Source organism: Fusarium tjaetaba, assembly GCF_013396195.1.
Source record: "Fusarium tjaetaba strain NRRL 66243 chromosome Unknown NRRL66243_c0000286, whole genome shotgun sequence".
NCBI classification, from domain to species: domain Eukaryota; kingdom Fungi; phylum Ascomycota; class Sordariomycetes; order Hypocreales; family Nectriaceae; genus Fusarium; species Fusarium tjaetaba.
This window is the reverse complement of record NW_023501482.1, coordinates 45,701-65,638: the sequence shown is the minus strand read 5'-3', so window position 1 is coordinate 65,638 and position 19,938 is coordinate 45,701. Positions and strand designations below refer to the sequence as shown.

Here is a 19,938-nt window from a genome sequence, read left to right as displayed (position 1 = left end):
GAAATGGCGTGGCTCGTGGCCCGACGGTCCATGTAGCCCCTGGTTCATTTGTACATGAATGCATTGCATTGGCCTATATTTTCATACCAAGAAAGAGGCGCATTTTGGCTGTCGTGGTTCTTTTCTTGGCCTTTTCTTAAAAGTCTCAGGCTGCCCTCCACTGCAACTTGCAGCCTTCCCCCCCCCCCAAATCCCCGGTCCATCTTGAAATCTGTGTCTCTTGTAACGTCTCAGAAGACTCCTGAGTATCACCTCGTCTGGTCATACAATCTTGCGACTACAATAACTTCGGGAAAGGAAGAAGCCGCTCTTGGATGAGACAGAATCAGCCTTACAATACCGCCACCGTCTCTCCCAAAGATAATCATACCGACAATTCTATACAATGTCGCGCGTGTGCTTGCCACGATTATAGACCATACAGTCGAGTGCGTGGATCTGCCAACCAACTTCCGCGACATCATCGGCTTCATAATCGTCCTCTAAACCTTTCGCCCGACGCCAACGTCTCAAACCTCGAGCTCGGCATCCGCTCTATCCTTATCCACCTCGCTCTCGGCTCAGCCTCAACCGTCGGGATCGACGACCTTAACACATTGGCTTATCCTTCAAGGGTCTCATCTCTTCCTTGATATCATCCGCCACGCCCGCTGTTGTTCTTCTTCTCTCACCATTCGCTTCTTTCTGTCTGCTGGCCTGACAGAGTTACTGTTCGTTTTAATACTTTCGTTTTTTCTTCTTCTCGTCCGCTCTTTTATACCATATCGCCGCTGGCCGGTCTGTAATATCACACCGAAAAAAGGACTATTGGCAGCAGTGTCTGGGTACTATACGAATAGACGACAAGTTCAACGAGGGAAAACGAGACTGGTTATTATCCGCAAGGAAAAAGAAACGTTTTGGGAACAAGTGAAGGGTAACTTAATCTGGGCTTGACAATCAATATCCATTCATCATGGGAAAACTCATCAAGAATCACTGGGCCCGTCTCATCATCTTGAGCGCCGCAGCTTGTAAGTTGGCCATGGTCCGAACCGATCGTTTCTTTACTTACACCATCTTGCAGATCAGATTGTGGCTGCCATAGAGTGCTTCTTTTGGCCCAAGATCTTCTGGGACTTCCTTACGCGCACCCTCGATGGTGCAGTGAGACCCGTACCGGCTTTGCAGATAATAAATCTACTCTTGGGGATTGCCATGCTGGCTCTCGAATGGCCCCTTAACTTCGTCGCCGGCTCGGCTCTCCACCGCTCGCTAGAATTCCGACTTGCCATCCTTCCTCTCACAGCACTCAGTGCTGCTCTTATCTACCAAGGCACAAACGCCGCTATCTACTACCTCATCGGCATGATCGTCTACTTCTGGGGTTACAGCGAAGGCGAGGTTAGTGGCAACTACAAGCCTTTGAGAAATCTACCCGTGACTAACATTGATTTCTAGATGATCTGCGCAAAACCTTGGACTCTTCCTAATCGCGGGCGCAGCGGCGGCGGTACGCGTGCATAGTCGCAGCTTGCCATGATGGATGTATAATACTACAAAATACAGAACGGGTTATAGCATGACTTCTTGATTGAACGCCATCTATAAACCTCAAATTTTACAAAGAGACACTGTTACACATATACCCCTTTGCGGCGTTTGGCGATTTTTCATGATATACGACCATCAGACCATCAGTACTGCGTGTGTATGGCTCATTCTGCACCAAGGAGATTTCCCTTCTAGCATTGCGTTTACGTTTGCGTTTGTATTTGCATTTTCCATTTGCATGATCAGCGTGGAGGTGTTGTTAGACGAGGGTACCATTGGAGAGGGTCGTACTGTTCACGGCCGTTTCCAGAGGAACGTCTGACAATCAGGAGACAAATAACTGGTCCAGTTGTGTAGCCTTGACGGGCCTGAGGACTTCCGACCAGAGTCCGCTACAATCCCTGGAGCCAAAGCACCCGAAATATAGATCTAATACTACCAAAACGTCTTCAAATGTTCCATGTGTGTTTCTGTTGTTGCTTCCTTGGATACCTCCGTACATATGTATTGAGCCAAGCCAGAAGGGCAATTCAGCTTGGTGATTCAAAACATAGTAGAAACAACCAAGAGTCCTCTAAATATGTCGAAACCGGATCTGTTTGTGGATTTTGCCAAGTGGTGGTATTGGCCGATATTTCGAAACACTCCTTGTCTAATAGCGTTCTTTTGGATCATAACTCCGCTACATATATACCTTGGGTCCACATGTGAGAGCCATACCAATAGCACATGGACAAGGAGTATGATCCAAGATTACAGAATGAATGAATACATACATATATACATGAAGGCAATATTTTCATTGCCGCATCAATAACAGAGAGCACCAAACGGAGGTCTTTAAATTCAAAGCAAGTTGTGGAAATGGGAAACGATAAGATAGCCTGGTATGTTCAAAATCAAGCTAATGAAAATGGGTTTATTCGGTGATATAAGTAGCGCGGGCAACTTAATATTTCGTGTTATTACTAAATAGACCTGACTATTCAAGCATCGACGTAGTCAAGAGGAGGCAAGAAAGCTTATGATCATCACCCGACGTGGTGAAGAGACTTATATGAATTTAGTATAATTTATCAGATCTTTAGATCTATCATTTAGCAGCCTCGTTACCCCGCGAGTTGTCAATGAAGTAAAGAGCGCGAGATCAATCATTTCCCCTGTTTTCTTAGTATCATCACAAAGCGCTACACAAGTCGACATAGATTTCAATGCCACCAAACTTAGGGCAATATGTGTGTGCGGATTAGATGGCAAAATAAATGCATTGCAATTCCCAAGGCTGGTTGTATTTCATGAAACACTATCATAGAAATGCCCATCTCTCAGGGCATCAGACACTAACTGACTCAATCAGCTGTCAACATGATCGTGGCCCAGGCCAACCAACTACCTGGCAACAACTTCATCAACTATCTCAGATGAGTCTTAGTTGTTCACCGGTATTACCGTTCACTGCAACATGGGCCCTTTCCTAGCAATTGCATGCCCAAAAATATGGCGGAGCCCCCTAACGCCTGCTGTCTGGTACATCGTGTAGAATGTTGTTTCTTCTAGTGGGAGATCATAGGGCCCTTGCTGTCGTTCTTGGGACCTTGACGCTCGGGGAACTGTGCGATCATGTTAGTCAGGCAGGTGAGTAAGAATGTTTCACAGAAAAGGATCTTACCTCTACGGTCTGAGTGTCGCCCTTCTCAAGAATCTGCTTGATGACATCATCGTCGACAGAAGTACCAAACTCGTTCTCAAGAGCGGCCTTTGAAGCAGCATCGAGACTTCCCTGAGCTCCTTGGCTAATAGAATGTTAGCTTGTGTGTTATGGAATTGGGGATTGTTTTGGTGGTGGCAGGCAGAGGGAGGCTGAAGCCATGATCAAATGCCAGATATCTGGCACCGTCAATGCGGCACAGACTATCCGTAGTATAATACATGACGCAGGGCTTCCGTTTCTAAGCTAGCCACGAGATTGAAGGGGAAGGAGGAGATACAAAGCGGGGGTGGCTTGACTTACTTGTGTGTCAGGAAGATCTTGAAGGAAGAAATGAAGTGAGCAAGAGGAATGCTCTTGTCGCTTTTCCACTTCTGGTAGGTCTCAACATCATCAATGAAGATGATGAAGTCGTCGCTGCCCTTGTAATGGACCTTGGTCTGCTGAGTCTCGCCGCGAGCCATTGTGATTGTTTATTGAGTAAGGGAAGTGGTAGTGGTTGTATTGGTAGTGAAGAGTCGTCAAGCGATTAGAGTGAGAAGTCGCTGAGTGGAATTGTTGATAACTGTTTATCGAAGGATGAAGATGAAGATGAGGAGAGGAAAAGAAAAGGAGTCGAGGAAGTGTGGTGCATCCAGAGTCTTAAAAGGAAGCTCAATGTGAGGAGCAGTGACGAATGTGCTTTCCTAGGTAGGTACCTACTAAGCTTGCTGGCCGGAAGCTACCTACGTCATACGTCATAGCTGTGCTCTCCCAAGGCGGGCAAGTGGGCTGGTACGTACTGCATCGCGGGGCTCTCAAGGCCCTCAGGCGGAACAGGCCCCACTATAGCTTGCTCTGAGCATCAACACAGCCAATGAAGCAGCAAATCCCCATTTGCTTGCCAGGCTCGAAGTTGCTCGTCTTGCTTCTACTGTACACGTTCCTGCATGCTTGAATCCACCGCGTACGTCACCGTATTCTGAGCACGAGGAAGCAAAAGAATAGGTAAGGTACCTAGGCTAAGGTACCCTGAATAAGGTATCCAAGCTTGTGTGCCTTATGGGCTGCCATGTTGATCAATCGCGTGCTCCTCACGCCAGCCTATACCGATTTTCTTGTAAGGGATTGGCCAAGTTGCAGCGGATCCCATGTTGTTCTCCCGTCTTCCATGTCAGTAACAAATCATCTTCTTTCTCATTGCCTTGGCAAACCATACTGCTTTTTATCCTGTGAATGCTGTCTTGGCTTCTTTCTCAATGGGGGCATTTGCTTGATGCATGATGCGTGATGCCGAGGAATCAACTTCGTGATATGTGCCGATTGTCCATTCCATAAGGCATGATTGTGATATCCCCAAACTTGAGAAAACTGATGGTTTGAAACCAAACAATTAATATTAGGCGAGAATTCCCCAGCCTTAAAGCGCTATTTAGAAACCGCCGAGTTAGACTACATAAGCTTATCAAAGTAACCAAAGGATCGACTAATGTTTGTAGGACATCGGTACCTTAGACTACCATATCAGGTACTTTAGTGATGCTAACAATGAAATCCAATGCCTACCTACCTACCTCCCTGGTATGTAGTTTCCCATCATCTTTGAACCGATAATACAGCACATCTTTACTAGAGATGCATAAAGCGCCATAGCCGACTAGTGCCCTCATAACAGTTTCTTACCGAAAGAATCTGCGAATGCCTGTGCATTTCTTTTCGTTTCTCGAGCCTTTCTCCTTCCCCCATGGAACATCTGTGCTCTGCACGGCGGTGGCATCTGCCAAGCGAGACAGATTCTCCTTCGCCACAGAGTGCGTTGCTGTTCTGGAACCACTTTGTGGAGAATTGATCTGGAGCCTGTTTGTCATACAGTCTTGTAGAGCTGATGTGTTTTCTGCCTCACTTTGCAACTGCTGGTCTGAAATAATCTCAATCAGATTGAGAGGTTCGAGTTCGGATATCTGAGTGAGCTCCAGCCTCGGAGACATGTTCGATACACGATCATCCTCCTCACTTAGCTCTCGAGTCTCTGGGAGCGCTGAGCCTTTACTTGTGTAGGAGTGTGAGCTCTCCTCACGACCAGTCTTGTCAAAGATGTCAAAGCCACTATCGCTCGAAAAACTTGTCTGGAGGGTCTGGTCTTCACTTGATGGGTCCTCGATCATTCTGCGTGACAAGCTTCCTGACCTCTTCGTCATGCTGGATACACTCAACTTTCTCATCACGGTTGATGCTGACCGCCTGATTATCTGCTCATTCCGCGCAATGTTCGTCATGCTAGGAAGGGGAAGAACATCTTGACTCCAGACGTCTGAGAGAAGCACCTCCAGCCGCGCTCTTTCACTTCGAGATGGTACCAGGACTGGCGTTCTGACTTTTGTTGACAACAAAGACTGTGAACGATGGAGTCTAGCTCCAGAGCTGATACCACTACTAGATTTCATGGTACTTGTATTCTTGAGAATGACATGGCACAGGGATGACTCGGAGCTTCCCACAGAGGCCTGATGCGTTGACAGACTCCTCGCGATACTGCCTACCGATGTTTAGTATGATCTAGCCTTTTCATTATTTGGAAAGCGTAAGCATACCAGGTCGTCCAAACACAGTGCCTAGACTTTGAATGTCAAGAGAGAGAAATATTTGAAGACCAGGAGATCTACCAACTGGCTCTAGGCACAGTGGTTGCTGCAACCGGGTTCGCCATTCGTTCTCCTCCCTTGACGTACAGGCCGTCATTACCACCTCGTAGAGTTGATGATCGCTCTCAAAAACAAGCTTCCATGAGAAGGGAGCTAGGTGGCATTGCAAGCCTACAAGATACGTCAGTTCAAGTCTCGGTTATGTATGACATGCCTTACCGCGCCCATTGTCAGCATCTTCAACAGCTGAACAATGTACATCGATACAGGCCAGAATCGTATAGATAGGATCAAACTTTCCCCCAGAGGCCAGACAGAGGACGTCTTTGTAAAGCAAGCAGATCATATACTGACCGTCAATGCCGGCCGGCGACTGCCAGCATACATGCAAAACTCCACACAACTGAATGTGACCAAACGAACGAACCTGATTTTTCGAATGCGCATCTAGTCTCTCATAGATAGTTAGCAAAGATTCACCAAGGGAATATCTGTGAAGAATACCCTGTTTGGAAACACGATACGATCCTGCAATAGCCAGGTCTTTTCAAGAATGCCTTTCATCAAATGATCCTCAGTTGAGCGGTTGATCTCAGCTGTGGCCTCCCGGAGCCTCATTAGTGTAGTTTCAACTTCCATGTGAGAGTTTGGACAGTCGATGACTGGGGTGCACCTCAGTAGCTCTGCAAACAAAAGGGGGTATTTGCAGATTCTTTGGATAGGCTAAGGCTGACATGTCAGGCAGTGAAACAGATATGATCAGATGAGCATACCTTAACAAGAAGATCGCCTATTGTTAGAGCCTTTCTTCTATCGGACGAGGGTGATGGCTCCATGGTGAACGCGAAAGCCTCAAGCCCCTTCTGATGTAACTCCCATTCGGGGAGATTTTCTAGAGCTGAAGTGGCGTCTTTGATCATCATCTCATACTTCGCACCGTATTCCTGATACATGAAGAACCGATGCATCTGGGTGCAACCTGTCAGCAACTCTCAGGCGTTGAACTGCAATACGGCGACTCACCCTCCTGCTGAAAATCTTGGCCGCTTCTGCTGCTACCTGAGGCTCAGACAGCACACCAGGCTCCTTTTCTAGTAACTGGAGGCTGCCTTGATCCCCTGAGACCATATCTAGGCTTGACCATCGGCGATGTCCAGTTTTGGGATTGTTTGATTTCGAGGAGGATACGATAAGATGATCAGCTTGGTTGTATTCAGAATCCGGAACTACCCTATGTAGTTCGCCAAGTATTTCTTCATGGAGCTGAAGGATTTGATCGAGATTATGGTTGATGGACGAGCGCAACCTCTCTGGTAAAGTTGGGAGAGCAGCGAGCAGGTTGATGTAGGTCTATTTGCTGTCAGTTGGCCTAAGAGTAGTCCTGGGCTGAGCTCACATGAATAAGGAAACGAATATCACCAATATAACTCTCCTCCGTATTGATGAGCTCCTCGATGATCTGCCGGCGCCGAAGAGAACGCTGGACGGCAGCAACATCAATGCTGACCTTTTCGAACGGAATACTGTCTTCGGAAAACCTTGGGGCAGACAGAGAAGCTCGACTGCTTCGCTCAGTCCGTGACCGGCAATTTGAAAGGCGATGATGCCGGTGTGAGCGCGAGATGGCACTGGCACTAGCGATGCTGATACTCGCACTTTGGACTGCTTCGATGAAACCTAGCGAAGACCCAGAAGACGAGAGCCGACGACTGAGTCTGCGGCGAATTGATCGCTGATAAGCTCCACTGCACTCGAGATTTTCCCATCCAGTATCTGGGGACCAAACATTTTCGTGGTCTCTTTGACTCACTCGGCGATGTAATGACTTCATCCATCTAGAGAAGGGCCCCCGAAGCTTGACATTCTCAGCGAAAGTTTCGCTGCATGGGACCTCTTGAATAGTTTCGACTTGTATCTGCGGACAAGAAGGTCTCGCGCGTGCGTTGGCTGCTCTTTCGCAACTCGCTTGCTGGGCGGTGCAATTCAAAGTTGTGAATGTATTGATATCATCAAGGCGAAGTTCATCCAATCTTGACGGCAAATGAATGTCATATAATTTGCGGAGGCTGTCGTGGGAATCAAATCGTGATATGTACGGAAAGCCGGCTGTCCAACTGAAATGCCTTGAACCAGGGATGCTACGAGAAACATCTGGCAAGGCTGAAGGGTTCACGAGAGCCATGATGAAAAGAGAGCGACGAGGTAAAGTCCAAGAAATTAACAAAGTGCTGGTTCCAAGAAAGCCCAACTACACCAAAAAAAGCGGCTTCAGACGAGTTGTCCAAACATGGCTGTGATGATGAATGATGAGGAAGATGTCATGAAAGGATTAGACCAAACATCAAAGTAGAGTTCACAGTACCAGAAGTCACAGACGGAAAGGCTGGGAAACTTCTAAGAGGTCACAATCCACGGGCGTGCCTACCTTACCTGAGTACCTACATTATTTACCTACTATCCAAGGTACAGGCAGGAAGGCGCGGTCCGAGAGATACAGTATTTCGGGACATTCCTTCCTGGATGGCGTATTAGGAGAAGTCATGCAAGAGTGATGAGCAATCCTGCAGGTAGAATTCACCGAGAATTGTGTCCGAAACCGAGAAAAAAAGAAGAAGATCTTAGCCATCCAGTCAGGCGGTCTTGTCTGGCCACATTGGCTCAACCGAGATTCAACACCCATGATCCTAGGCTGTGGAATCGTACAGCCCGTGACGATGAGCCAGAGTATCACGACTGAGAAGTGGTGATACAAAGAGGCGTCTGCATGGCCATTGGTACAGGGCGAAGCTGGAAGCACCAAAGACGGGAATATTGATGCCCGAGTCTAGGAGTTGTGATGCAACGAGACCAAAAGGTCAGTCGACGCAAGCCTCAAGATCATAATATGCTTTGGCTAAATGATAGGCCAAAAGGTTCCCACGTTGTTTGAAGCCGACCAGATATTATGAGTTGTAGGCTGGCTGCAAACTCGCAATATTGACGGTCAAGGCCGAGGCAGCAGTGCAAGAATCTCAGGGTTCTTTTGATGTGGCGGCGAGAGTCTCAGAGATCAGCGGCTTGCTCATATATAAGAGGTTGGGGAGACTGAAAGAATCTGAGCCGTGTGATCATCTTGTTCGTGGCTTGCTGGAGACATGGACAGTCAGTAAAAGAGTTATGGTAGTTTTAGGATTACTTGCAATTGGTCATTGATGTTCCTAAACAACAGATGATGTGTGTTATTGTGTTTATTAGTTATGAACTTGCCATTTGCTCGTGGCATGTATCACAACCTAATAACGCATTGCAGTATCCACGTAACAGCCGAAGTGAATGATTTCCTTTAGTGTGATGTGGAGAGGCGTGCCATCATGCATCGTATCTGACATCATGATTAAGGGCGATACTTGGCGGAGATAAAATATCATATGCAAGATCAAGCATATTAGATGACAGTGGTGTTTTATATCAATCATTTAAATCTGGAGAGTAAACTGGTCACGACATAAATGCTGTTGGGGTTGAGGTATCTAAGCAATTCTTATTTAGGCATGTTTCTTGTGAAAAGAAAGTATCCTGAGAGTATCACGCTTGGCCGAAGTTGTCTACTCCATAGACTTGAGCATGATATCTTGTTCCCCCACGTACAGTAGAGGCTGTCATGACCACCAATTTTTCTCAGCCAAGCCCCATCCCGAGTCAGTCGGCGATACCGGGCCGGGGTGGAATGGCTTTGACCTGAGAAGCTTACGAGTATCGCATATCTTCGTGGATAGATATGTAGTCAGTCTCCACCGACCCTCTGACTTACCCATACTCACCTTCAACTTCAATTGGTGAGAGCGGCTTATTCGGCAATCGACAACTTGGCATATATGCTCGGCAAGCAAAGACTCAACTTGTATCTTGTCGTGATGCAAGGTGTAAGCTAACTGGCTCGGCATCGTGGCGGTGCTCGCAGAGCTAGACCCAACCAAGGTAAAATCGAGCTGGGGTTTCTCGGCGGGAGAACAGTCTTGAATCGGGTTTCAGGGGACTGGTGCCTGGTTTTCAGGAGGTTTTACAGTGGTCCTCCCAGATTGTGGGGATGCGCTACTGTGACGCTAGAAGCCAGGAGAGACATGCCGACTGTCCGAGACGGAAACGAACACGTTGAGCTTTTTGATCATGGAGAAGCGCCTCGACTTGAGAACTTCCAACGCAAGACAGAAGCGGAAAAGTTGACAGTCTCGCGACTCAGACTCTGTCTACCTAGTTTTAGTATCTCTTAGTCCGGTGAAGCAGGTTTCACAGCAGCAGACTACCATTAGTCAGAATAAAATCTATACTGCAAGGTTGGAGGTTGCCACGTGCGTGGGCCCTTTCATCGCCTTGCCTCTCTAGTCTTGACAAATCTACCCTTACTGTAAACTGTTCCATGACAGGATTGGAAACCGGCGATTACTATAGTTTATTGCCTCCGTGTCTTTTATCTTTCTCTCCTACACTTTCTTTTTCTAGTACACGTGTTGTCATTTTCTTTCTGACGTCTGCATTACCCTCCATTCCTTGCTTCAAGGTTAACGAGACCCTTTGTCTCTCTCTTTTTCGCAAATCGTCTCGCTGTCAACTTCTCGGTATACAAACTTGATTCAGCTTCGTTCCGAGCGCTCGCGTTGCGCTTCGCCTTCACCATGGAGAGCGCGTTCGCGAAACCAGTTGGCGATGTCCTCGCCAACTTCAACGTCAACGAGGCTACAGGCTTGAGCGACTCTCAGGTCACCGAGCTACGCAACAAATATGGGCGCAACTGTACGTCAGATACTCTCCGTAACCCCACCACGTTTTTGAGCTGTCTAACTTTTGGTAGCTATTCCTGAGGAGCCTCCTACTCCTCTGTGGGAGCTTATCCTAGAGCAATTCAAGGACCAGCTAGTTCTCATCCTTCTTGGTTCCGCCGCTGTCTCTTTCGTTCTGGCACTTTTCGACGATGAAGAGGGCTGGAGTGCTTTCGTTGACCCAGTTGTCGTAAGTGCAAACTCGCTCTTCGATTCTGTTCCTGTTGAGCAGACCATTGACCTGCCTTCTGTAGATTCTCACCATTCTCATTCTCAACGGTGTCGTCGGAGTCTCCCAGGAAAGCAGCGCCGAGAAGGCCATCGCCGCCTTACAGGAATACTCAGCAAACGAAGCAAATGTGGTGCGAAATGGTGGTCATGTTTCACGAGTCAAGGCCGAAGAGCTAGTCCCCGGCGACATTGTCACAGTCTCCATTGGTGATCGTATTCCTGCCGATTGTCGAGTCATCTCCATCGAAAGCAACAGTTTCTCTGTCGACCAGGCAGTTCTCACTGGAGAGAGCGAGAGCGTCGGCAAACGCGCCTCTACCGTTATCGAAGATGAGAAAGCCGTTCTACAGGACCAGACCAACATGTTGTTCTCTGGAACAACTGTTGTAACAGGTCGCGCTCGGGCAATTGTTGTTCTCACAGGCCCCAACACCGCTATCGGAGATATCCACGAAAGCATTACTGCCCAGATCTCGGAACCCACGCCCCTGAAGCAGAAGCTCAACGACTTCGGCGACAGTCTAGCCAAGGTTATCACTGTCATTTGCATCCTGGTTTGGCTCATCAACATTCCCAACTTCAATGATCCTAGCCACGGCAACTGGACCAAGGGCGCCATTTACTACCTCAAGATTGCCGTCTCCCTTGGTGTTGCTGCGATTCCTGAGGGTCTGGCCGTTGTTATCACTACCTGCTTGGCTCTTGGGACGAGAAAGATGGCTGCTAAGAACGCTGTCGTCCGAAGCCTCCCTTCTGTTGAGACCCTTGGAAGCTGCAGCGTCATCTGCTCTGACAAGACCGGTACTCTTACCACCAACCAGATGAGCGTTAGCAAGGTTCTGCATCTCAACGAAGACGGCAGTGGTCTCGATGAGCTCGACGTTGAGGGCACTACCTTCGCACCCCGCGGAGCCATCAAGTCAAACGGTGTTGTCGTTCAGGACCTCCCCAACTCTTCTGCTACCATCCGCCAAATGACACAGGTAGCTGCCATTTGCAATGACGCCCAGCTTGCCTATGATTCTCGATCTGCCACCTTCTCCAGCATTGGTGAACCAACTGAGGGTGCCCTTCGAGTTTTGGTTGAGAAGATTGGACCTTGTGCCCCTACCGATACCCGCCCTGAAGATTGTGTTCATTATGCCAGCGCAGCCTACCAGAAGGAACTGCCTCGCCTGGCTACGTACGAGTTCTCCCGTGATCGCAAGAGCATGTCTGTCTTGGTTGGTAAGGGTAATGATAAGAAACTCCTGGTCAAGGGCGCTCCCGAATCCGTGATCGATCGCTGCACACAAACTCTCGTTGGCTCCAATGGCAAGAAGGTTGCACTCACCAAGAAGATTGCAGACCGCCTGATGAGCGAGATTGTACGATATGGTAACAACGGTCTTCGAGTCATCGCTCTCGCCAGCATCGACAAGGTGGCCGAGAACCCGCTTCTGCACACTGCTTCTTCTACCGAACAATATGCCCAGCTTGAACAGAACATGACTTTCCTTGGCCTCGTCTGCATGCTTGATCCTCCCAGAGAGGAGGTTCCTGGCGCTGTGCAGAAGTGCAAGGATGCTGGTATTCGTGTCATCGTCATCACTGGAGACAACCGCAACACCGCTGAAAGCATTTGCCGCCAGATCGGTGTTTTCGGTCAGCATGAGGATCTTACTGGAAAGAGCTACACCGGCCGCGAGTTTGACCAGTTGTCCCCTAGCGAGCAACTCGAAGCTGCTAAGCGTGCCTCTCTGTTCTCCCGCGTTGAACCCAGCCACAAATCTCGACTGGTCGATCTGCTTCAATCTCTTGGCGAAGTTGTTGCTATGACTGGCGATGGTGTCAACGATGCCCCTGCTCTGAAGAAGGCCGATATCGGTGTTGCGATGGGCTCAGGAACTGATGTCTCCAAGCTGGCTGCCGACATGGTTCTTGCGGACAGCAACTTTGCCACTATTGAGGTAGCCATCGAGGAGGGTCGTTCCATTTACAACAACACTCAGCAATTCATCCGGTATCTGATCTCGTCCAACATTGGTGAGGTCGTCTCGATTTTCCTGACGGCTGCTCTTGGTATGCCCGAGGCTCTCGTTCCAGTTCAACTTCTTTGGGTCAACCTCGTCACCGATGGTCTGCCTGCCACCGCTCTGTCTTTCAACCCCCCTGACCACGACATCATGAAGCGTCGTCCTCGCAAGAGAGATGAAGCTCTGATTGGCGGATGGCTCTTCTTCCGCTATCTCGTCATTGGTACCTATGTTGGTCTCGCTACGGTTGCTGGCTATGCTTGGTGGTTCATGTATAACCCGGAGGGTCCCCAGATCACTTTCCGCCAACTCACACGCTTCCACCACTGCTCAGCTGACTTCCCCGAAATTGGCTGCTCCATGTTCTCCAACGACATGGCCAAGGCAGCTTCAACGGTCTCCTTGTCTATCCTGGTTGTGATTGAAATGTTTAACGCCATCAACGCGCTGTCATCTAGCGAGTCTCTCCTCACTCTGCCCCTTTGGAAGAACATGATGCTCGTTTATGCCATCGCTCTGTCCATGGCCTTGCATTTTGCCCTCGTCTATATTCCCTTCCTCCAAGGCCTGTTCTCCATTGTGCCCCTGAACGCTTTGGAATGGAAGGCAGTTGTTGCCATCAGCGCCCCTGTTGTGTAAGTCCAACGTGCTGCTATTTGCTTATAGCCAACTAACTTGATACAGACTTCTCGACGAGATACTCAAGGCTGTTGAGCGACAGTTATTCATGCAGACAACAACTGACATTTCCCTTAAGACAAAGAAGGAACAATAGAACTGTGTGGATAGAGGGATCGGTGATGAAAACCTGGCGAAATGTCAGCGTTGACTAGAATCTACATGTATCATATTCTGACCAGTTCAGAGAGCTGCGATTAGACCTAGACGGCCACATTGGCCTCCGATATAACGAAATCCAAATTTCTGTTTCCCATGCCATTCAGTATACCAAGAAAGAAGTATCTCAGTAGGCACACATCAGACAAGGGGCATGAGCGGCTTTTATTCTTGACGTATTATACATGTATATAAATATCTATTTGCCGGCTGTATTTTGTAATTCAGATGTCATGTTTCTTCGTGGATCAGCTCACCAAGAGCCTTGCTCTCCTCCATAATCTCTCTGGCCTCTGAGGCAGATACATCCATATCCTCCATGATCAATTGTACAGCGAGTTCAGCTACCAACACCGACTGGATAAAGGCTGCAGAACCTCGACCGGCGATGACACGATCCTTTGTAGCATTCTCTTTCAGCGATTCACCAAACTCCTCCACGAGGTAATCGCACATGAGCTTGCAGCCTCTTGGGCCATAGTAACCTGGGTTGAGGTTACCCTCCTTCTTGAGTGACCTGGCCTGGCCTGTTTCGATTTTCTCTGCCAGAATATCACGGAAAAATGACTGTTTACCATTGACGATCTTGGTCAAGTATGCCCGATGATCATCCAGTCGGCTTTCAAGACGGCTCCAGTCGACATGAGGATAGCCTCTTTCACGCCATGTGTCCAAGGCAGTTTCTTTCTTGTGTTTAGCACAGAACCTTGTTTGCATCTGTACGTTCAGTCTCCTCCCCTTGGAATAATCCTTGAGGGCCTGTTCCGACACGAGGTCCCCGCACCACGGGCATTTCGTCATTCTATCTTCCAAACTGTTCTTGTCTGCAAGGGGCTCCTCATTGATCGTTTCCGTGTCGCTGAGTTCATCTAGATCTGATAAGACTGGCGACGATGTACTACCTATATCGCTATTGCTGGTCTGCATCCCATCAATCTCGGCTGGCGCAACGAATGTGGGTGGTTTGTACTCGGGCATCTTGGGTTGATCCTTTTGTTTCTTTGGGATGACCACTGGTTTCCAGACACCTATTCGATTCTGAGACGACGAGCACGACCCGCTCGGGCTGTCTTGTGAAAGTTTGGTGGTGGTGAGAGCTACCTGGCTTTTTGTTGGAGTAGTAGATAGACCGCGGCTTGTGGGTTTCGTTTCTGTGTCCCCTTTCTTTTTTGGGGTCCCCAAGTCGTCCCGGGGTGCAGGTCTTAGAGAAACCCCCGACTTTGTGGGACTACTGAAAGATTCTTGTGAAACGGGTTTGAAGGTCGGCTTTTCTTCCGTCTGGGAGCCATGCAATAAGTCGTCTTCTTCAGTCTTCTCATGTATAGGCTTGCCCTTTGTCACTTTTGTCTTCCCTATATACGGATTAATAAGAAAGTGACACGGTCGCCAGTTTGACGAACCTTTCTTCACTTTAGAACTTTGCGAACTATGAGAAGCTTGCGATCCTCGAGGTTGTGAGCTCCCATATTTTACTTTGCTGTTGCCTGCATTGGTAAATCCCCAAGGGTCGTTGACGTGATTCGCAGAGCCATTCCCGGATTTGCCTTCAACTTTCCTTCGTTTCACGCTCGAGGAAGATGTTTCCGCATGGCTTCCTGCTTTGGATATCTTTTCTTCCGTTTGGTTCACCTTTAGAGTGATATTCCTACGACTTTTACTGCTACTCGGGTCGCGGAAGGCTGTGCGCTTGATATCTCCACGAGCTGAAGTTTCTGGTTCGGAATCATCAGACTGCTCGATTGGCGTCTGGGCCTGAGAGCCACTTGGTCCCAGCCTCAAGTCTGCGGGTAAGGGTATATCGTCTTCAGCCTCATCTTCGGAAGACATGGGCAGAGCGTTGACATCGTCAGGTTGCTGTTCAAGCTTTCGCTTTTCACAGCCACGAATCTGGGAAAGAAGCGGCGGTGGCCGTTGGTGTCTGCTTAAGCCCGTCACTCTGCCAGCCATTGCAGATCGATGCTCCCTTTGCGAAGCCGAGATAAAAATGTGAGGGTCTGGAAATGGACTTTAAGTGCGGTGGTGAGAGATTTGACGTTTAGACGCATCTGAAACGAAGGTACCTCAAAGGCTAGAGCATCGCCATGAGAGGGTTCAAAGCAAAGCAAAGAAAGAAATCAAAAGAATGTGAGTGTATGAGCAAAGATTTGATACCCGACGGCAGCTTCCTCCTTGAAACGACAACTTATCAACTGTGTTTGTTCCTTCCTTCACTGGCCAGGTAAGTTTCACTGAGACGTTGCTGGAATTCCCCACTCGCCCTCGGCGAGTCAGCGCGCGTCTGATTAAACGCGCCTGCGCCCTGCAACCCACCTCTGAATCCCTAGCTACAGGCAGGGTCTAACGTCGTCAGGGGATAGGTAGGTAGGTGTACAGTGAAGCATTAAATTAGCGCTAGGTACCTACCTATTGTCACGCTAATGGTCAATGCTTCAACCACTTCGGAAGCCGAAAAGGGATATAACTGGACACTGCCATTTCCATTGTTGTCAGAAGCCAAGTACAAAGTGATACACCTTCACCTTACAATATCACAACGAGTTTATGTCAGAATAAAGCTCTGTAACCAGAGGCTCTGGTTGACGTATCGGTTGACTCCTCCTCAAATCTCCCTTAGTAGTGGAAATGGCTCTTAATCGGAAGTACGCTGCTCTTCCAGATCTGGTGCGTTGTTACCTCCGGCACAAAGAGAGCTCAAAAGTACTAACGACCCAACTTAGGATTCCGCTCCAGACATTTACGAGACCCCGGAACTCACAGATGACAACTCTACGGTCCCTGTAAGCTTCTTCGGGTTACATATACGGTCGGTTGACAGTCATTAACGTGTCTCTAGACAACCACTGCTCGAACCCATTCGGACGACGAGTTCTATGATATCGAGGATGAGACCCCTGGTATTTCCCGATCCCGGCTGCGAATAAATGAAGCGCGTTCTCGCTTTCTTCCCACCAACGTTGACGCGAACGGAGTCGACTTCTCGGACCGAGTCGACGGAAAGCGCAAGGCGTACAAGGTGTCCAGTCGAAGACAAAGAATACTGCAGGACGGCACCCAGGAGCTTGGCGATCTCTCTGATGACGACGACGACGAGAGTCTAGAGCGCCGAATTGCCCGCCTGAAGCGCGAAGTGGAAGAAGCAAAGAACGAATATGCGAAGCGAAAGGCAGAGTCACAAACAAAGGAAAACATTGACGCCACCACCGGTGACGACAGACTGGCTTCCCTCAGCCAAGTCTTGGACGAGATATCGCAACCCACCGGTCGGCCAACTTCGATTCGGATTCCAGGGACGAACGCAACTTCAAATTCTGAAGAGAAGACCGAGGCACCCTCAGCAGAGGATGCAACTTATACTTTAATGTACGAACCGACGTATGAACAAAGCCATGCGTTAGCCAAGGCAACTGATTTCGACCGTCGTTTATTGATGCTGGAGCGGGGACTTGGAATCAATGCTTCATTGATGCCAGAGTCTGACGCTAGTGGTCTTCCTCGTGCAATTCTGCCTACTTTGGACTCTATGAACAAGCAGATTTCTACGCTCGCCGAAGCTTCGACAGCCAATCTGGATGCCATCAGTCGGCGTGTACGAACACTGGCCCAAGAGCAGGACAAGCTGAATGACTCTCGGGAGAAGGCCAGATCATTGAGAGAAGAGCTTGGTCGAAATGGCTCCTCGGCTCAGAGTGAAGAGACTGAGCAGGAAGCCAAAATCAATGCCCTGTATGGCATCCTCCCTACGATTGAAAACTTGACTCCTATCCTGCCACCTCTACTGGATCGCCTTCGTTCACTGAGAGCAATTCATTCGGATGCTGCCACTGCGAGTGAGACATTGGCCCGCTTAGAGAAACAGCAAGCAGAGATGGCCACGGAACTGAAGCAGTGGAACGAAGGTCTTATCAAGATTGAGGCGGCCGTAAAGGACGGCAGTATGTCCATTGAGAAGAATAAGCAAGTTATGGAGGAATGGGTCAAGGATCTAGAGGAGAGGATGGAAGAATTATGAATAACGATGCGTTGATCTGATACCCCAGAAACTAAGCCAAGTAATTGACGAAACGAATCAGTCGAGTTGTTGATAACCAAATAACCAAAATGTCTAATCTTTTTCACTTCAGATAAATCTCATCATTCATGTCGTTGGTTCATTGGGTGTCGTGACCATCTCGCTCATTACAGTGGCGCCTCCAGCTGCGCCACGTGGCTGAATACAGGTCGGCTCAACTTTAATCCGATCGTGGGGTTAAGGGCTTTGTAGTTTGACACACCAAATTAATTGATTTGGTGAACCCAAAAAAAGTTCTATCTTCCTCCAGCTCACGTTCGCGACCACCGCCCATTCCACCCAAATTCCCAACAGTACGGCTTCTCCTCGACCCATCGCGCTTCCCATTCTCATCCAGCTCACCAGTTCTTCAGGTCGCAACAATGGACGCCTCCAAGCAGCCCGTCAAGCTCGTCAAGGTCACCCGAGTTCTCGGCCGAACCGGTGCGTCTCTCCCCGAAACTTGATATCGATGAAGCAAGATATCACAAGGATCGAATCGAGGGAACGAAGAAGGAATTTTCTGACTAGATGGATAGGTTCTCGTGGTGGTGTCACCCAGGTCCGCGTCGAGTTCATGGACGACCAGACCCGATCGATCATCCGAAACGTCAAGGGCCCAGGTACGATTTGATTCTCGAAGCCTTCGTCAGCGCACAAACGAGGGTTCAGAGTAGGAATGCAGGATTACAAATGCTAACGTACAACCACCATAGTCCGTGAGGACGACATCCTCTGCCTTCTCGAGTCCGAGCGTGAGGCCCGACGACTACGATAAACGCGCATCCTGGGGGAGCATGGGGTTCTCGAAAGACGGACAACGACGGATGGTCTATGCATGCTAATGCTATGGCGTGCGCGCCTTGTATTGGGACTGGGACATTGACCTGGAGCTGCACATGACACTCCAGTTTCATTTGTTAGAGGAGTCACACGGACGGATCTGGTCTGGCATAACGAAAAAATTCCAGAACAGTTGTTCTTCTGCATTATTGGAATCCGAAGAAAAGTGAAATTCATTTCTTGTTTTCTCCGCGGTATTCTCCCACTGTGTCAGCAGCTCCGATCCTTTCGAAGCTCAGCTCAGCTCAATCCAGGCAAGAAAATATCATACCAGGAGTTCTCTAATCAACAAGTGCTGTGAAACAATCTCAACGACCTCGGAACTTCAGCGTTGACCTGGCAACTGGAGATATTATACCTCTTTTTCTGTCTCTGACAATCAGCGTCTCCATAACTAACCTCGCTTCACATCGTGAATTCTAGTCACGTGCAACTTTTCTGATATCAAATTAGGCGGGGTGACCAGAGCAAATCTTAAGAAGTTTTCTTCTTCCACCTCCAATAATTTTCTTCCCACAACTCAAACGCTCTCCCAACTCTCTTGGTAAGTCAACACATTTGTTCTAATGCAATTCTATTTGGAATGATGTTTTTTAGCATGTATTACCTGAAACATACATTGATGTACCTTTTTATCACCAAGATCTCTGACCCAAACCCTCATTCACCACTTGTTTTTGAACTCTGTTTCTGGCCACGGGCTAACAATCGACAAAGAATTCTATAGGCGCCCCCCTTCCACAATGTCTTCAATCCCCAGGCCTCCAGCCGGACATTTCAATGTCCTTTACTTTGCCAGTGCTAGCTCTTTCACTGGTAAGGACTATGAACCTTTGCCGGCCACGATGCCACTCAACAAGCTCTTCACCGAGCTCGAGTCCAAGTATCCTGGCATAAAAGCCAAGATCCTCGATTCCTGTCTAGTCACTGTCAACCTCGATTATGTAGATTCGCCTAGTGAGGAGGGTGCTTCAGACACAGTTATCCAGGAAGCAGACGAAGTGGCTATTATCCCTCCAGTCAGCTCCGGTTGAAGGATATCGAGTGTCAGTTGCAAAAATCGCTCGGTGTCTGTACCGTGACTCTTCTAAACCTCGTAGTCGTGGGTCGACCCTCGAGATTTTATCCTAGGGACCTCCATTATCCGGCCAGCTTCCTGGTAGTAGTGGCTCAAGTTCTCCAGCTCGTAACCACGTCCTTGCCCAGCGTTGATTCCGTAGCCGCCACCAACCAGGATGCTTCTTGTGGTACTGCCAGAACCATCGGATAGCCATCACAAGACCGACCATGAGCAAAACAAAGACCA

At 48.7% G+C, this 19,938-nt stretch overlaps 8 protein-coding genes across 8 annotated transcripts; 5 read left to right on the top strand and 3 right to left on the bottom strand.

Moving 5' to 3' along the window:
• Positions 1-955: 955 nt before the first annotated feature.
• On the top strand, positions 956-1,565 carry FTJAE_11584 (PRO41; the record flags this gene model as incomplete). Its single annotated transcript, XM_037344541.1, has 4 exons — positions 956-1,013; positions 1,067-1,383; positions 1,441-1,492; positions 1,549-1,565. 4 exons carry the CDS (start codon positions 956-958, stop codon positions 1,563-1,565), a joined length of 444 nt encoding a protein of 147 aa, XP_037201387.1.
• Positions 1,566-3,086: 1,521 nt separating this feature from the next.
• Positions 3,087-3,705, bottom strand: FTJAE_11583 (shwachman-bodian-diamond syndrome; the record flags this gene model as incomplete). The annotated part of the gene is made up of 3 exons (XM_037344540.1): positions 3,087-3,143; positions 3,203-3,326; positions 3,545-3,705. The coding sequence occupies 3 exons, from the start codon at positions 3,703-3,705 to the stop codon at positions 3,087-3,089; spliced, it is 342 nt and encodes a 113-aa protein (XP_037201386.1).
• Positions 3,706-4,899: 1,194 nt separating this feature from the next.
• Positions 4,900-8,044, bottom strand: FTJAE_11582 (uncharacterized protein; the record flags this gene model as incomplete). Its single annotated transcript, XM_037344539.1, has 6 exons — positions 4,900-5,756; positions 5,812-6,033; positions 6,082-6,235; positions 6,636-6,830; positions 6,886-7,212; positions 7,259-8,044. 6 exons carry the CDS (start codon positions 8,042-8,044, stop codon positions 4,900-4,902), a joined length of 2,541 nt encoding a protein of 846 aa, XP_037201385.1.
• Positions 8,045-10,514: 2,470 nt separating this feature from the next.
• FTJAE_11581 (Ca2+ transporting ATPase sarcoplasmic endoplasmic reticulum) lies at positions 10,515-13,679 on the top strand (the record flags this gene model as incomplete). The annotated part of the gene is made up of 4 exons (XM_037344538.1): positions 10,515-10,632; positions 10,691-10,848; positions 10,913-13,539; positions 13,589-13,679. The coding sequence occupies 4 exons, from the start codon at positions 10,515-10,517 to the stop codon at positions 13,677-13,679; spliced, it is 2,994 nt and encodes a 997-aa protein (XP_037201384.1).
• A 293-nt stretch (positions 13,680-13,972) lies between these two features.
• FTJAE_11580 (RTC4-like domain protein) lies at positions 13,973-15,688 on the bottom strand (the record flags this gene model as incomplete). The annotated part of the gene is made up of 2 exons (XM_037344537.1): positions 13,973-15,093; positions 15,142-15,688. The coding sequence occupies 2 exons, from the start codon at positions 15,686-15,688 to the stop codon at positions 13,973-13,975; spliced, it is 1,668 nt and encodes a 555-aa protein (XP_037201383.1).
• Positions 15,689-16,363: 675 nt separating this feature from the next.
• FTJAE_11579 (dynactin subunit 2) lies at positions 16,364-17,750 on the top strand (the record flags this gene model as incomplete). Its single annotated transcript, XM_037344535.1, has 3 exons — positions 16,364-16,402; positions 16,459-16,518; positions 16,575-17,750. 3 exons carry the CDS (start codon positions 16,364-16,366, stop codon positions 17,748-17,750), a joined length of 1,275 nt encoding a protein of 424 aa, XP_037201382.1.
• Positions 17,751-18,172: 422 nt separating this feature from the next.
• On the top strand, positions 18,173-18,567 carry FTJAE_11578 (40s ribosomal s28; the record flags this gene model as incomplete). The annotated part of the gene is made up of 3 exons (XM_037344534.1): positions 18,173-18,233; positions 18,329-18,412; positions 18,506-18,567. 3 exons carry the CDS (start codon positions 18,173-18,175, stop codon positions 18,565-18,567), a joined length of 207 nt encoding a protein of 68 aa, XP_037201381.1.
• Positions 18,568-19,375: 808 nt separating this feature from the next.
• FTJAE_11577 (ribosomal S28B) lies at positions 19,376-19,666 on the top strand (the record flags this gene model as incomplete). The annotated part of the gene is made up of 1 exon (XM_037344533.1): positions 19,376-19,666. The coding sequence occupies one exon, from the start codon at positions 19,376-19,378 to the stop codon at positions 19,664-19,666; it is 291 nt and encodes a 96-aa protein (XP_037201380.1).
• Positions 19,667-19,938: the final 272 nt, after the last annotated feature.